Genomic DNA, 14267 nt, shown 5'->3' with positions numbered 1-14267 from the left:
CAAAGTAAAAAGTGGGATGCCCTATAGTTCACAAGGTAAGAGCAAGCTGCTTAGCCAGGCTTTCCCGTCTCAAGAGCCTAGCTCAGATGCCCCTTTCTCAGTATTATTTCTTGACTGCTCTGGGAGATATTGCTAGATTGCTACATCGACTTTGTATTTTTGTGCCGTAGCTGTTTCACCTGCAAATCTTATGTTGAATTCAGACTGTTACATGTCAGCAAATGAATGAACTTGCAGGCTTTCAATTTGCCAGTTTAGTTTTAGCAGCATGACTCTTGTCTTTACATGTGATTTATTTATCTGCTCTACTTCCTTGCTTTATAAAAATGAGTGGTAAATAAGAAAATAGAAATGGGATGTTGGTGAAGAGTGGTCTGATGCATTTGATATAATCATCATCTGTCCAGGTAGAGAATTCAGTATGAGGCTCTCTCTAAACTTGATCACGCATTCCATTATGAGGGAAAAGCAAAAGTAAAGCACATTATAGCAAAAGCTGGAGTATATTTTTTAAAATTTTGATTGAAAGGGAACATGTAATTGGAATTGGAAGTGTTGTTAGGTCTCCAGCACAGGACCCCCACCCCGCTCTAGTCTGTGGTTCAGTTTGTCACAGATTAGTGTGTGTGTTAGGGATAAACAAAGGACGCCTTTACTACCTGTGGTATCCAAATTTGTTATTCCAACCTATCAAACTCATCAGTGTTTCCTAAAAATAGCATGCATCCATGATTTTTTCACACTGACACCCCAGTCCCCCACCCCCAAATCCACTGTACAGAGTGATAATGAATTGACTTTCGGACATGACAGTAACTTCAGAGATCTATTGCTAATGAGGAAATTGACACCTTGGCAGGTTGTATCTTGACTAAGATGCTTGATGGACTGAGTTTTGCACAATGAAGGATACACTAAACAGGTTAAGCATACGTGAGATAATAAAGGGGTTTTTAATGGATTAAAGAGCTTTTTGAAGGCTTACTCATTTTGTGTGGAAATACATCCTGTAAAATATTAGTGAGTGTGACCACTTTGGTGGAACATTTTGTTAGCAGCTAGCTCATTCTCCTCTTTGTACGTGATAAACATTCTCTAATTTAGGCTGCACCACTTCAGAATGGCTGGCTCCCCTTCCTCCTTCCCACCCCCCCACCACTCCTATTAGTGTGAATTAATGAGGTCCTATTGGAGAGTTACTGTGCTTTTGCCTTTCTAATCTTTAGACATCTCGCCTCACTGAGTTTAGCAAATAATTCTCTTTTATTTAGAGCTGCTTAGACCTGAGTGACTCGGGTAGATAACTCTAGTCTAAAGTGGGTCTAGAGACACTGTTGTGCACTTAACTGTAGGTTTATTTCTAAAATGCTCTCCTTACCCATTTCCATTATTCTTGAGTTGCAGCTTTTACTTAAGACTTGGCCTTACCTCCCAGTTGAACCATTTTTTTCTTCCTCCAGTTAGTGTAACAGTTTGAAATACAATTAATAATTCTATACTCCTAGATTCATATAAGGAGCTGTGAATCAACAATTTACCTCCAAGTTTGTGAGGTTTTAAACTGAGGTGGCAGTAGAATTGCTCCAATAGTAATTGCTCTGCCCTTTGAATTTCCAAACTATAGTAGGAATATTCAGCTCTATAAAACCAAAATTCTATGGCACTTTATAGTATTTTGTATAATACTCTTCAGAATTCCTGGTGTCTGGAGAGTCCTCTGGGCTGTCAGGTGAGGCTAAGCTGGGCAGGTCCATTTGCTTATGATAGGAACTAAGTATTTTCTCCTGTTACTCTAGCAAATCTCTCAGTCTTCCCAACAATCACATGAGGTATGTCCTGGAGGGTGGCAGAGTTGGTGTGGTGTGCACATCCAGTCCGTCCCCAAGGCTTATGTTTCAAGAGGACCCTGTGGGTGCATAAAGAGCCTGGGCTCTGGGGTCAGACAGGCTGGGTTCACACGCCAGCTTGGTTCTGTGTCACTGCTCAGTCCACTAGTGCAACATGGATGCGCTTTTCTTTCCTTTACCTGGAGAGCAGGGACAAGGGTACTTAACCTGAGGAGAGTAGGTATCAGGCAGGAGCCCTGAAGTGAGTTCCTTAACTGGGGTACAAAATTTCATAGGAAACAGTGGTAGAAAAAAGATTTGCTTGGGGTTCTGTTGAAAATGAAACAAAAATTATAAAAATAAGTATCATATTTATAAAATGTGTCTTTTGTTTCCTTGGCTGAGGGGCCACAGGACGTCATGGTTTGGAGTACAGGCTCTGAGGCAGGCATGTTCAGTTTGACCTGATGCAGGTTTAGTTTTCAGCTCTGTGCTAATTCTTAGAACATAAAGTGAAGAGCATGTGAGTGAGACGGGGGTGGTGGTGGGTGGTCTGGGGAATGACATTTTCTGACAAAATTAATGAATTGCATAGTAGGACATCCATGCTTTTAAATTTGACTTTCAAAGCACTATTATTAAGGTCCTTTCTATTAGAAATACTAAAGAAGTTCTGTTTTTCTCATTGGGTAGGGGGGTGAAGGTGCTCTTACTCCTTTACTACTAAAATCAACTTTAGGTCTTTATCTCATTATTTTTCTTTTTCACTTGTTATTGGATCTCTGCCACATTCTCATCAATAGTTTCCTGATCTCCCATACTCAAACACTTTCCTCAGCTTTATTTAACCATATTTCATCTCTTTTGAAATTTTATTTTAAATTGATTTGTATTTTCTTCACAAAATTCAGTAACCTCACCAAGATCAAAACAAACAACTACAAAAAGTTTGTACAAGATGGAATGGCTGGAGAAGAGCTGCCAGTATTTGGTGGGGCTGGCGTGGGGTAGAGAATAAATGGTGGGGGTGGGGATAGCTGTGTGTATATAAGTGGTCACTTCATGTAAAACATTTATGTTGAGATAACTGTTGCTTCAGTGTAACCTTGTTACTGTAGGGACTTGTAAATGAAGATTCAGCTAACTAGGACTTCCTAGACAGTCTTCTGGGGGCTGCTGTGAGGATTCAGAGATGTTTGTAAAATACTTAGCACAGTGCCTGATGCTCCATTAGCCTCCCAAATGTAGTTGCTAATACTATCCATATATATTTGAGCATTATCTATTAATAGGTTTTATAAGAGACATAATGATTTTTAGCATGTTCAAATACAAAGTTAAAAGTCATGGGTTTTATATTGAATCAGTCTTAGGATGTATCTCATTCAATGCAAAATCATGAGAAACCCAGAATTTCATGAAGCCAAGAACTGATTTTTTTCCTGTTGAAGTCAGATGCTTTCTTTAATTAAAATACTGTTTTTACCTGTTAATGGTTTAATTTTTTTTTAGTTAACTAGCAATCAAAGATATTAGAATATTAAATTTTTTGAATATGTCTAAAATATTGAATCTTTTGTATCTTGATATTCTTTCATAAGATTTTTTTCCCGTTTTTGGGAGCAAACTTAAAAATTGTAGCTGTGTGCTAAGACCCCAAATCATCCTTGTGTCTGTCAGCAAGACTGGAAATATTTTGGCTTTTACTTTTCTAAGAAACATTTTTGAAAAATACAGTACCTTAAGAAAAAACTTGAGTATGAGTTTTTGAAATTGCAGGTGGAGAACTCAAACGCTGGGAAATTAGTGTAGAGCATGACATTTGTACAGTGAAAAGCTACAACATGCGAACTCAGGCAGTTGAACTTGCCTAGCAAATACAAACTTGTTTTATTAAACCTGATGTAAAAGGAAGCATGGCCTGGTTTAGCTGTGCTATTCTGCAAGTGAGCACAGAACCTACAGCTTTTTTTTTTTAACTATAAAAAAATTAGGGAAAATCCAAATGAGAGTACAGTATCTATTTCAGCTTGAAGTTTGATTTATTTTATTGAGTATATAATCTATTTGCCCCTAATTCTTCTATATCCCAAATAGGAGATTCTGATAGGGGTTTTAGAAGCCCTGGGACTCAGGCTGAGAACTGTGAGGGTTTTAGTTTTTCAAGGAGTGAAATGTAGATACTCTGAAAAACGAATGGCTGTTCAAAATGGTTTTTATGTTTTTGTATTAAAAATGGCATGAAGTTGCGTAGGCAGGAATAATGGAGTGAGCTTTTAATATAAGGTGAAATATGAATGACATGCTTTCTAGCCCTTGATGTTTCTCCCTTTTGGCTGAGTTCATATAATCCAAGTTTGAGGCCGTCATTTGATGCAGTTGGCCTCATACTGATGAAGTGTGGAGAACCTGGATCCTTTAGAAAGTGGTGTGACATCGGATTCTGCACTGTGATCCAGCTCACGTGCACCTTCTCCCGTATAAACCCAGGACCGCATGGGCTCTGGCCAGCTCACCATACTCCACAGGCAGTGCCCCGGGCTACTGAGCCTGGCAGAGAAGTTTTTGGAAAAGCATGTAGGGCCCAACAAGTAGGGTACAAGAGTTACTTTGTAGGAGCAGACCTTCAAAATACTGTCCTCTCTCTTCCTTAAGTGAAGAGCATGTGTTCTTATTTTATGTAATTATTTATAAATCATACTACTATAACAATATATGTTTTAAAACATACCCCCAAATTTAAAATGCTATAAGATTAAACATTATTGTAAAATGTTTAAATTAATAACCCTTTTTGTTCTCATTAAAAACATTGATTTATAGTACAGACCAGTGAGTAATATGATGAATATGTGTCATTTTGAAAACCTCAGTTTAATAATTTTTAATGCCTGGTAATGCTTCAGTTTGAAGGTCTGTTTTAAAGCTCTGTTTACGGTGAAACTGGTTTTAAAGCGTGTCATAGCTGAAAAAGATACCTCACTATTATACGTAGATTCTAATGGGAGTCCAGTGCAAGCTATGCTTACAAATGAGGGGATTTATGTTTCAGTCCCACCCACTAATTACCCAAAAGTTTCTTGTTTGCATGTGACCTGGTAAACTCCTATCTCCCCTGATGTCAGTCTTCCTGCAAATTAATCAGAAGTTGTTGCATTTTAAAAACACAAAACCCATGAAACATTCATTTTGAAAGATTCAAAAATCTGATTAAAAAGCTTTCTCAAAAATAAAAACTTTGCAGGTATGAGAACTTTTTGTAGGTGGCAAACTTCAAATTTCTGTAAGGCCCGCAGAACAAAAAGAATGGAAATGTGCAACTACTTTTTGAAAATATTCTTATGATGGCACAGACTGAGCTTCCTTTGAGAGAGATTTTCTTTTTCACTTATTAAAATATCACTCGTTTCTTGAAGGACCAGGCTATTTGGAAAAATGTTATTTAAAAAAACACCTGTTATAAATAGCCACTTTTCATCTCAGAAAAACCAGCAAGTTTGGAACACTCTGTTTTTGGAAGAGAAAATTAAATGGTATTTTGTGACAACTTTTTAATTTTTATTTATTTTTTAAATTTTGGCATCATTAATCTACAATTACATGAGTGACGTTATGGTTACTAGACTTCCCCCATCACCAAGTCCCCCCCCGCCATTACAGTCAATGTCCATCAGTGTAGTAAGATGCTGTAGAATCACTACTTGTCTTCTCTGTGTTGTACAGTCCTTCCTGTGCCCCCCTCCCCCCACATTATTGTGATAACTTTTTAAAGTACTTTGCTACATGCAATACAACCAACACACCTCAATAAGGTAAAGATTTTTATGGTCACTTCCCATCTCTTTACAGAAATTGTAAAAATCTGACCATGTTTGAGATTTGTATTTCTAAAGAGTCAACCACATTGATGTACTGTGAGACTCTGTACTGTCAGTGTCACGTTCTTCCTTCGAGTTGCTCATGAATGACACAGTGAATGAATTTCACTAACGATGCTTCTGAGGGCAGCTGCTTGGGTAAGATGCTTATCAGTGGTATTAATCGAACAGTTTTCCTACAGGACATTTTTTAAAAATTGAATTCATTCTCCAAAATATGTCTTTATATTCTCATCAAAAGTAGTTTCTGTTTGATATATTTTATCAGATAAAAATTTAACAAATACCACAAGTTGAGTAGTGGAAAACATCTGTACTTTCATAAGTGTATGCATACCTCCCACAAAGCTTAATTTGTTCTAAGATACTTCCTAAAATACTCAGGTCTTCAAAATTTTGCTCATAAAGGAATGCATTTTAGTTTGTTGCTTTATAATCTGTATTTTTCAGCTTTTGTTTTAAACCAATGCATTTCTTTTGCTATTAAGTAGAAATATTGAAAGGATCTTCTAATTTTATCAAGGATTAGTGAAATTTTATAAAGAATTGGAATTATATGTGGTGTGACTGTAAACATGTGAAAAATTGCTTATCTTGGGGTATAGTGTACATTTAAGGTGAGGGGTTATAGTGTATGCTGGCAGATATATATTCATATTTTAAATGCCATCTTGAACTTTGAATGGGGGAGATCTACATGTCAGTGCTCTTGATCACTTAAAAATTAATTTTTATTGAAGTATAGTTGATATACAATCTTACATTGGTTTTGAGTATGTAAGACAGTGGTTCAGCAATTACCCACATTATTAAATCCTCACCCTCATTAGTGCAGTTACTATCTGTCAGCATAGGAAGATGTTACAGAATCACTGGCTACATTCTCCATGCTGTACCAACTTATGATTGAGAAATTTTGTGCCTCTTTGTCCCCTTGTCCTCCTGACTGCCCACCCCAATATCTCCCCTGTAATAACCACCAGTTACTTCTCAGTGTCTGAGTCTACTGCTATTTTGTTCATTTTATTTTGTTTTTAGATTTCACAGATAAATGAAATCATATGGTATTTGCTTTTCTCCTCCTGGCTTATTTCACTGAGCATAATAATACCCTCTAGATCCATCCTTGTTATTGCAAATGGCAGGCTTTCTTTTTTTATGGCTGCTTAATATTCCATTGTGTAGGTGTACAACATCATCTTTATCCAGTCATCTGTTGATGGACATTTTTGGTGCTTCCATATCTTGGCTATTGCAAATAATGCTGCAATGAACATAGGGGTGTATATATCTTTTCAAATCAGGGATTTTGTTTTCTTTGAGTAAATTCCTAGAAGTGTAATTACTGGTTCATATGGTATTTCTATTTTTAGTTTTTTGAGGAACCTCCATACTGCTCTCCACAGTGGCTGCCCCAATTTACATTCCCGCCAACAGTGTAGGAGGGTTCCCATTTCTTCACATCCTTTGATTGATCACTGTTTCATAGTGTGGCTGATGAACAAATCATTTTAGGAACAGGAGTCTCAGTTTTGTCATATTGTTAGTATTTAATTTGAACTTTCATACAAACCTTAAACCATTCATCCAGTATGTGAGGTTAGTTTCATTAAAAACTGATTATAATCCATAGCCCATTCAGGATGGTTCACACAAATTGCCACAGGGCACAATGTGCTGAAAATGAGGACCTGTCAGACCCTCGCTCTTCTCTAAGGATGACTCGGGGAGTATAACTGTGACCTAGGCAGGTGCCAGTGCCAGCATGTGTATGAAGTATTAGTAAGACTTAAATTTATTACAAGTAGAACTTTTTATGTGTCTTCCTCCCTTCAAGTGTATCCTCTGGGGATAATTGTACTAAATGTCGCAGTTCAGGCTGCCATGTGCTGGCCTACTCTGGAGATGTCCCCAGAGTACTGCAACTGGAATGCGACCTGGGAACCAGAGCCAGGCTTGGCCTGGTGAGCAGAACCCTGTTCCAGAGGATGCGGGGTGGCCTTGGGGAAGTGCAGGAGTGGTCAGTGTCCCCGTCTGCCCCATTCAGAATTCTGTGCAGCCCGCTTTGTACTTCCTGCCACTCTTTGGGTCTTTTTCAGCTGAGCTCCTTGAGGGCTGGACTGCTTCTCGTCATCTCTGTGTAATGCCTGTTGGTGTTCAGTGAACCCTTTTTAATGGAATGATGCTGGCTCCTTAGAATAGGTGGAAACAGCCTTCTGGATGTAGGTGTTAGAGGAGGAGGCGTACCCAGAGGTTGATGGGATGCGTACAGCTGGTTGGAGAGGTTGGTAATGGCGGGCTTCCTTTTCCCAGTGTGATATGCAACTGAGATCTTTGGCCCCCTCTGTAGGAGAGGTAACAGAACTATCTTATCACTGAGGGCCCCTGTCTCATTGGGCCCAAAGTGGATCCTGACCTCAGAGTAGCCCAAGATCCAAGGGATTAAAGCAAAACTTTAAGCCAGCTGTGTTGCTGTTTCTTGGTTTTCTGAAATATAACTTTTATTCTGGGAGCATCTGTGGAATGATGGGTTTTCCTTATGTGTGGAAATTAACATGGGAGAAGAAAGGGGGAGCTGTCTCTCATACAGCTATATTTTATACAGAGAGCTTCTCTTTTCTGTATTTTGCAGTTCTCTCTACAACCTCCTTATCTAATGAGTTACTTATCCCTTGACCTGATAACTGAAAGGGCAGGATGCAGCTCTGCTGGTGGGGTACGTGGGGCCTTCTGTAATAACTGCTCTTATTTATTTTCATTGCAGATGCAGAAGCCATGGAGTTGAGCTGCAGCAAAGTACCTCTTTATGTAAGTTCCTAAGCACTGGCCTTCAGGTCTGAGTGGCCTGTGCTGAGATTCAACCCAGGGCGGCTGAAGTGGGGAGAAGGGTTTTGTGTACCCTTGGGCTGAGGCTTTTTAAAAGCAACACAGAGTTACCATTCTAGTTCAAGATGTGCACGGAGCCTTTTAAAACTGGTTGTCTCTTGATTCCAAACCTTGAATTTTAATTATATTTATCTGAGTAACATTTTTAACTGTATAACTTCTGTACTCAGAAATAGTTCACTCCTATGGATGATTTTTCAATCATTTTTTATATTCTGATAATGTTTTCTGTGGGTATCTTTTTGGGGGAAGGTTCAATGATAACTGTGTCAGCTGCAATTGTGACATAAGAATGCAAAGAGAAAAGTGCAGGGACATGTATGGAATAAGTGGGGGATTAGGTGACAGATGCCCAGTGAGTCCTAGTTAGATGTGCCTTCTGGGCTGAGGGAAATTTAGTTCTTCAGAACAGTGACTAGGTGTTACAGGGAAGCAAATGATTGTCTCCTTGCATGTATCAAATGATGGCTTCAATTCCTTCAGGCAGAACCACTTTCCTTGAAACCTGGCTGTGTGGGGATGGGGTGGGCTGGGCTTGGATGTGTGTGTGGGAACTGTGGTTTCAGGTGACCTTTGACTTGTCAGTCATCTCATGGAGCTCAGCAAGAGTACTGCATAGTACTGCATTTTGAATAAGGATATGAACTTAATGCAGATTTATCCTTAATGGGATGAAATATCAAGGAACTAGAACAAATTTAATAAAAATCCTCAATCAATTAAAATATATGCATCCATTTCCTCTTACCATGCCTCACTATTAGGAAGCCCTCCCTCCCTCCATCCCTCCTTGCTTCCTTTCCTTCTCCACCTTACTCATACCTCACTATTCTCTGGAGAAAGACAAAATAATAAAATTAATGTATTTCAGAATAAGATCTGCTTCCTGCATTACCCACTTGTCTGTAGTACTCTAGGTTCTGTTTGCAGGTCATAAAATGTATCTGTTGACAGTAGGACTTGGCCTAGCCATAATTAAAGATAAAAGTCTGGTCCAAGGCTAAATTGTCAAGTACTCCCAAATCTGTCTTTTATTTTTATTTTTTGGTAACTTCCTCTTCCTTAGCTCCATTCTGCCCAGCTCCTCTGCTTAAAACCAATAAATCTACAAATCTAATTATGATATAAAACCTTGTAATTGATCAAGGTCCTGGTGTAACTATTTTGAACTCATACCTTCAAGATTATCACCAGGCTAGGGAAGAGTCAATGCATCTTGCCAAAGGAAAGAAGAGACTTAAACAGACCTAAGAAGCAAAAAAACTTGTTTCTTCTAATTATCGAATACATGCCAGTTAGAATAAGATGAAAAATACAGAAAAGTGTTGAGAAAATGTTGCTCACAATCTCATCTCCTATAGATGTTATATTAAAGTATTAATATATTTTATCAATTCTAAGGTACAATTTTCTCTTCCCCACTTTAACATCTCTGAAACTGAGATGCTCTTCCATTCACTGCATTCTGGCAGATGTGCTCCTATTACCTAAATGTGTGACTGGGGTCACAGTGCTTCATACTGTTGTCATTTCAGGTTACGCACCTTGCTGGTGTCACATGAATTGCTTTCAATGCGATCTCTCCAATATTTGGCATTGAAAGACAAAGTTACTATGTATAGGGAAAGACACAGAAACAGTAGCATGATATAGATAAAAGCTGTAGAATTCTAACATTTTATGATTGGCAGTTTTTTCTTTAAGTGGAACATAAAAGGCATAACAGCTGTCGGGTTAGATGAAATACATTAGATATATTTAACACAATTGACTCTTACTATATATACACATATGTATCCATATATATGTGTGTGTGTATATATATGTATACATATATATGTGATTGTGTGTGTGTGTGTATATGGGTTGTAACCTGCTTTTTTCATGTAACATTTTGTCAGTATTATTGCGAACTGACCTAAGCCAATTTAACCACCAGGGCGCATGCGCCAAGACGTCAGAGTGGGTATATTGCAACAAAAACAAGTCTCAAACTAAATCCCACCAAATGAGTAACGTGTAAACTGAGCAGACATAGAACTGTTCTACTTGTTTTTTGTGTCTTGGGCCGGCCTCCTCTCTGCCTTTCTGTCTTCAGAGGCTTGATGAATATTCGCTTCTAGTTTCTCTTAGTTTACTACAATCTGGCTTATAAATCTTTAATTTTTAAAATGTGTATATTTCACCTATATTATAAAAGATAAGTAAAAACTAAAATCATGTTTAATTCCATCATCAGTAATAAGCATTGTTGACAATTCGGTATTTTTTCTAGAGTTTTATCTATATTTGTGTTGAATTTTATCGTTCTTTTGGCATTTACTTAGATGTGTCTTCTCATTTAATTGTGATAGATTGGATGTCTTAATTTTGATGCTTTTATATACTTCTAGCAAGCAAAACATTTAGTTATTATGACTGCTTATTTGGAAAAGTAAAATAACTCTGAAAAGTATATAATTAAGATAAAACCCAAACAAAACTAGAAGTTGTAAGGAGTCTAACATATTGAGATGATATCTTAAAGTTATAAATTAATGCTAAGTATAATTGTATGCTAATGTAATGGAAAAATCTCTAACAGTCTTTAAAATGTATAAATTACAAGATTTTTCTCAAGGAGAATTAGATCACAAATAGAGTAATAATCATTGAGGAAAAAAATGGATAGAAATTATTCTCCAACGTCTACCCACCCTTCACAAAAGGCCATCTCATTCAGGTTGGTCTTGTAGGTGATGTTTTTGTTCCTTTGATTTTAGTGTGCTTTGATGTAAGAATTCATTCTTCAAACGTCTTACTATTTTTTGGGGTCACTATAGAGAATCCTTCCTAAAGATGGCAGAAAGATGTCTCTATACCTGTAGAAAAATCTATGGATGTTTGTTTGAATCCATGAACATTTTTAGCTTTTTTTTCAAAGTTTTCTTTTTTTGCCTTTCATTATTGTTTTATCCTTCTAGAAAACGTGCTATTATTCTAGGGTTAGACTGTTTAGTCCTTTTTTTTTGGTTCTGAATTCTAGAAGCATATTTTCTTTATTTTCTACTTACATTTTCTATAATGTCACTTTTTTTTTTAAATGTTTGCAAGCATGGTTTTAGATGTCATTACTTTTTCTTAGTTTCTATGTAGTGTTTTCAAACCTTGGCCTCTTTCTTCTTATACCCATATAGTTTAATAATCATCTATGTCTTGTGAGCACAAAGAACTTAATTTTTTTTTCCTGTGACTCAGGAATCTTTTTCAGAGGGAGTAATTTGATTCCGTTTGTGCTATAGAACTTTATGGCTGTTTTTGGGCAGCCATCTTTTTTTTTTTCCACCTTTTTTTTTTGTGGGGGTGGGGGTGCAACATTTTGTTTGCTTATTTTTAACCAGGAGACAATCTTAGTATTGGAGATCAAGGATATTCCTGAACTCAGCCTCAGACTCATTCTAATTTTTAAAATGAACCATGGAGGTCAACTGAGTTGGTATCACAGAAAAAGAGAAACACTGTGCTATAACAGGGTTAGAGAAGAAGTGGGGGTTGGCAAGACTGCGAGCCAAGAATTTTATAATATCGATTTGCAGATCTTAGGGATGTGAGCATTGCAAATCCAGTTTTCAGCCTCAGAGCAGCTTCCTGCATCAGTGCTTTAAGCAGGCACTAAAAGAGCAGTTCCGGAAGGCCAGGCTATCTGTTATCAATGGAAAAAATAGCAGAGGTATGCAGTCTGGTTTGAGGTGTAGGTTTAATTTTTAGATTGAATGGTAACATGGTTTTAGGAGGAGGATTATGTTAAGCTAGCAAAGACTTGTATTGATGAAGCTAATGAGAAATGGGAAAGCGTGGAAAAGTGTATATAAAAATTAGTATAACTGGTAATTTGTATAACTGATGTTTATTTTCTAGCTTAAAACTCTTTGATGCAACTTGGAAGCTTGAAAGTCCTATATTGGAAATAATGAAGTTATTTTGTTCTTTGTCTAGTTTTCTAGTTTGTACATAAAGAGGAAATGATGTAAATACAGTTCGAAAGGAGAGACTTTGCTTACTGGGTGTTAGATTGAATTTTGAAAGAGGGAGACATTTTGTATTCACAAGCCAGATCGTGTTTTCACTGAATGTTTTTGATTAGCTTTAAGATTAAATTTTCTCTAAATTTTTTAAGTTAAGGAAGGTTGTAAAAGAAATACATGTAATATTTAGTCATCTAAGAACTTTTTTCATATTAATCATATTTTAATTTTTATATAAAGTATAATTAGTAGTAATCGTTCCAAAATATCAGTTTGGGGCTATGAATAACAGAGGAGCTCTTCCTTGAGAAATTGTTGGTTCCAAAATTTTCTTTCCCTCTCAATAAAAACAGGTTTATTTTAAATAACTATTTAACACTCGCTCATCAAAAGAAAAAACAAAACTAAAATTATCAAGAAGAAAGTAAAGATCACTTGAAATTCTACCTTTGAAAGAACTTTTATTAGTGTTGGTGACAATCTTTTCAGGAATTTGCTTGTGTAAATGTACACACATACCCTATGTTCCATGAAAGAAATCACATGGAAAAGCTGTCTTTGTTATCCTGGAAAGAACCCATTATTCCTTCCCCCTCATTGCATACTTCCCTTTCCATCCTCTCTCATAACTCTTATTGAAACTTAGTGCAGTTCTCAGCAGCATTAGATCCCCTGGGAATTTGTTGGAAATACAAATTCTCAAACCTTATCCCAGATATACTGAATTAGATGCTCGGAGGCTGGGGCCCAGTAATTTGCATTTTAACACGAAATAAGGTAATTCTGATATACATTAAAGTTGTAGAACCACCGACTTGTATGTACTCTCACATCTTTCTGTGCTCATACAGCCCTCTAAAACATATAGATACAAGCTTTAATACAATCATTAAAAACCGGATTGTATTATGTAGACTTCTGTATCTTTTCCAACTCGGCAATACTCTGTAGAAACTCATTCAAGTCATTAGGGAAAGCTTTAATTCATTCTTTTTAATAGATGGGTGTGGATCAAGCTACTTCCCTGTAGATGGCTATTCATTGTGTTTCAGTTCTTGGCAACTGAAAAACTACTCACGATCCTTGTCCATATTTCTTATATGTTGATTTTTTTATTTATGGGATAGATTTCTGGGAGTGGAATTGCAATGAAAGGTGTGCATATTTTAAATTTTAACAGTTTATATTTTAGCAACATTCAGAAACAGTTCATATTTAGTTCTTTAGTTTTAATTAATTATGAAGTTGACAGTTGGGTTCTCATTTCCATTGTGCAGAAGAAAGACATTGTATTTAAATTTTGTCACTAAATTTATAGAAGTTTAATAGAAACTATTTTAATCCTTCTCTCTCTCCCTGATTTATTTATTTTTTGCCATGGTACCTCATTTCTCCTGATCCTCAAATTCTGGTTAATATCAGCATCTCCTCCATGGAGATTTTTCTAACATCTGTAGGGAGGGTGCATCTGAGAACCTTTGCATGTGGGCTTTTGCTCTCTGCCCTTCAGGCCTGTTAATCGCAATTGTCTGAGAAGGACATCATTTTTTTTCCCTGGATGCTGCAAATTGTATAACTGCTTGGGCCTAGAGTTTTCTCTTCAGTAGCTTGCTGCCAGCTGGATCTAAGCTGCTTCCCTATTCCCTTAGCATTTTATGTTTGTTATTCTTTTG

General features: G+C 36.9%; 1 protein-coding gene across 6 annotated transcripts in view; it reads left to right on the top strand.

The window, feature by feature from the left end:
* ARHGEF28 (Rho guanine nucleotide exchange factor 28) overlaps positions 1 to 14267 on the top strand; it is a 327107-nt gene that overhangs the window by 41797 nt on the left and 271043 nt on the right. For all 6 annotated transcript variants that reach the window (XR_012130564.1, XR_012130563.1, XM_073235080.1 and 3 more), the window contains exon 2: positions 8469 to 8512. Coding sequence is in view for 4 of the 6 variants with exons in the window: in XM_073235080.1 (XP_073091181.1) it covers positions 8480 to 8512 (33 nt within the window). In the remaining 2 variants the exon portion in view is untranslated. The remainder of the gene's footprint in view (positions 1 to 8468; positions 8513 to 14267) is intronic.

This window comes from Manis javanica, chromosome 1 (genome assembly GCF_040802235.1).
Source record: "Manis javanica isolate MJ-LG chromosome 1, MJ_LKY, whole genome shotgun sequence".
Lineage (NCBI taxonomy): Eukaryota > Metazoa > Chordata > Mammalia > Pholidota > Manidae > Manis > Manis javanica.
Note: the sequence above shows the minus strand (reverse complement) of the source record. Positions and strands in the feature narration are given on the sequence as shown.